Source organism: Echiichthys vipera (genome assembly GCF_963691815.1).
Source record: "Echiichthys vipera genome assembly, chromosome: 16".
In the NCBI taxonomy this organism is placed as follows: Eukaryota; Metazoa; Chordata; class Actinopteri; order Perciformes; family Trachinidae; genus Echiichthys; species Echiichthys vipera.
Window position 1 is genome coordinate 5041575 of NC_139841.1, and position 2447 is coordinate 5044021.

The 2447-nt window shown below is 50.1% G+C and overlaps 1 protein-coding gene across 1 annotated transcript; it reads left to right on the forward strand.

Annotated features, from left to right (window-relative positions):
- Positions 1-887: 887 nt before the first annotated feature.
- june (JunE proto-oncogene, AP-1 transcription factor subunit) lies at positions 888-1922 on the forward strand (the record flags this gene model as incomplete). Its single annotated transcript, XM_083930093.1, has 1 exon — positions 888-1922. One exon carries the CDS (start codon positions 888-890, stop codon positions 1920-1922), a length of 1035 nt encoding a protein of 344 aa, XP_083786219.1.
- Positions 1923-2447: the final 525 nt, after the last annotated feature.

Sequence of the window (2447 nt, forward strand, 5' to 3'; positions counted from 1 at the left end):
AACAGACACATTAAACAACAAGTACATTGGTCGTTAAAGGTTCCATTCCTCAAAGATCATTCCCTCCACAGGGCGAGGAGGCCTCTCTGCATCAGCTGTACATCTGTTACCTCCTCCAGTGGCAACTCACTTCACATGGGCAGTAAACCCAGATAACATTGGTCTTTTCCAGAGAACCATCTGGCTTTAAAGCTTTTATTGTCTTTATTCATATCTGCTCATTGACGCTTGTTTCTGCTTGTTATCCATGATGTTACTGCTGCATCACTGCCTGATTCTCTAAACTACAGTGCGGGCTGAGGGTCATTATCACAGAATGGGTGAGGGTCAGAAAGAAAAGTCCAAATTAGCAACCTTACTTGTGATTAGCGGTACTCAAGGTCCACTTCCTGGCTTTTCCAGAGCTTTCAACCCATCTCACAGTCTTCCTCCCCTTCAGTTAATGTAACTCCCCCTTTTCAAAGACTAAATTCAGCTGACAGAGATAACAGGGCAACTAACAGTATAACTGCCAATCAGTGCATGATATTTGTTTCTCTCTCTCTCTCTCTCTCTCTCATTCTCTCTCTCTCTCTCTCTCTCTCTCTCTCTCTCTCTCTCTCTCTCTCTCTCTCTCTCACACACACACACACACATTCATCAGTAGCATCAATAGTGTCAGCACCACCTCCCAGTTTACACCTCAGTAATCTTTCAGTCCTCTTCTTCTTCTGACAGACGTTTGTTTTTCCTGCAGGCACTGGCCTTCTCGCCTTCTTCTCTCTGTGTCTTCTTCTCTTCGTGCCGCCCTCATCCTCCAGTCGCAGACCTCAGTGGAACGTTTTAATCCCCTCTAATATTCGGGTTAATCTGATTATGAAGATTTCCTATGAGACGCCTCTTCATCAATGACGGCCAAGATGGAGACTCCTTTCTACCACGACGACTCCCCCGTCGTCCCCGGCTTTAGCCAGATCGCAGAATACGAGCGTTACACAGGAAACAAGATGCTGATGAGTAAGAAGGCCATGTCAATGATGAGCAGTCATCACTTCCCCAGCGGTGGTGCAGCAGGAGGGAGGGGCGGTAACCACCACAACCTGGGGCTCGCCGGCAACATGATGACATCAGCAGCGCCCTCGGCGGACATGAACCTGCTGAAGCTGGCATCCCCCGACCTGGAGCACCTGATCATCCAGTCCAACCAGGGAATGGTCACCACCAGCCCTGTGTCGAACTCCAACAATCCCTTCATGTACCGCAACCAGGCCACCAACGAGCAAGAGGGATTTGCTGATGGCTTTGTCAAAGCGCTCGCAGACCTTCACAAGCAGAATCAGCTGGTGGGAGGTGGCCCCATGTCCCCGTCCTCATCCTCTGCTGCCTCCCTGCAGGCATCCTACCAGAGGAACCTGATGTCCGGCGGAGACATGCCTGTCTACACAAATCTGAGCAGCTACAACCCAGGCCAGATGACCTACCCTGGGGGGCATATGGTGTACGGCAACGGCTCCGGCCACGGTGGTGTTGGAGTCCCTCAACCCCACACCCGAGGCCTGGATGCCCCTCAGACCGTCCCTGAGGTGCCTCAACCGCCAGGCGATCCCACATCCCCGCCCTCCCTCTCCCCAATAGACCTGGAGACACAGGAGCGAATCAAAGCAGAACGCAAGAAGCTCCGCAATCGTATCGCCGCGTCCAAGTGCCGCAAGCGGAAGCTGGAGAGGATCTCGCGGCTGGAGGAGAAGGTGAAGGTCCTGAAGAACCAGAACACGGACCTGGCCTCCACTGCTGCCATGCTGCGAGAGCAGGTCGCGCAGCTCAAACAGAAGGTCATGAGTCATGTCACCAATGGCTGCCAGATTGCTGTCAGCTCAGCCACCGGCAAATCCGGAGGTGGAGGGATAGGGGGAGGCACCGGCAGCAAGGACTCCAGCTGCTGAGGAGGCGGGACACCAGAAGAAGGATTTACCTGCCCATTTTGCCATTCTGCTTGCACTTTCAGTCAAGGCGAGAAGAGAGCGAGGTGTAGTTGACAGCAACACAGGACAGATGGATGTTTAACGGGATTTATGTGGCTCCGTATACCACTGTCAATCATCCAGCCAGAGGGGGCGGAGCTTAGAGGAGACGGAAGGATGAATAAATCCTGGACATGAACGAAGTTCAAATTTTGAGAATTTGAATTTTGACATTGAATTTTTGAAGAAGAGATGGTGGTAAATTTAATTTGAAGAGACTGCGTGTGTAAAGATACAACACATTTATTCAACAGGTGAATTCAATTCACTGACAGAAGTTTCCAGTGAAAAAGATCACTCAGAAAATAAACTGTACTGGAAACAGTGGACACTGTTTTCCACCACTTCACCAGTGTCAAAGTGCTATTTTATTATTCAAAGCAGAGTTGAGAAGATTGCTCATAAAAGGTCATGAAAATACTCAAATCAAAATGACTAATGCAATTC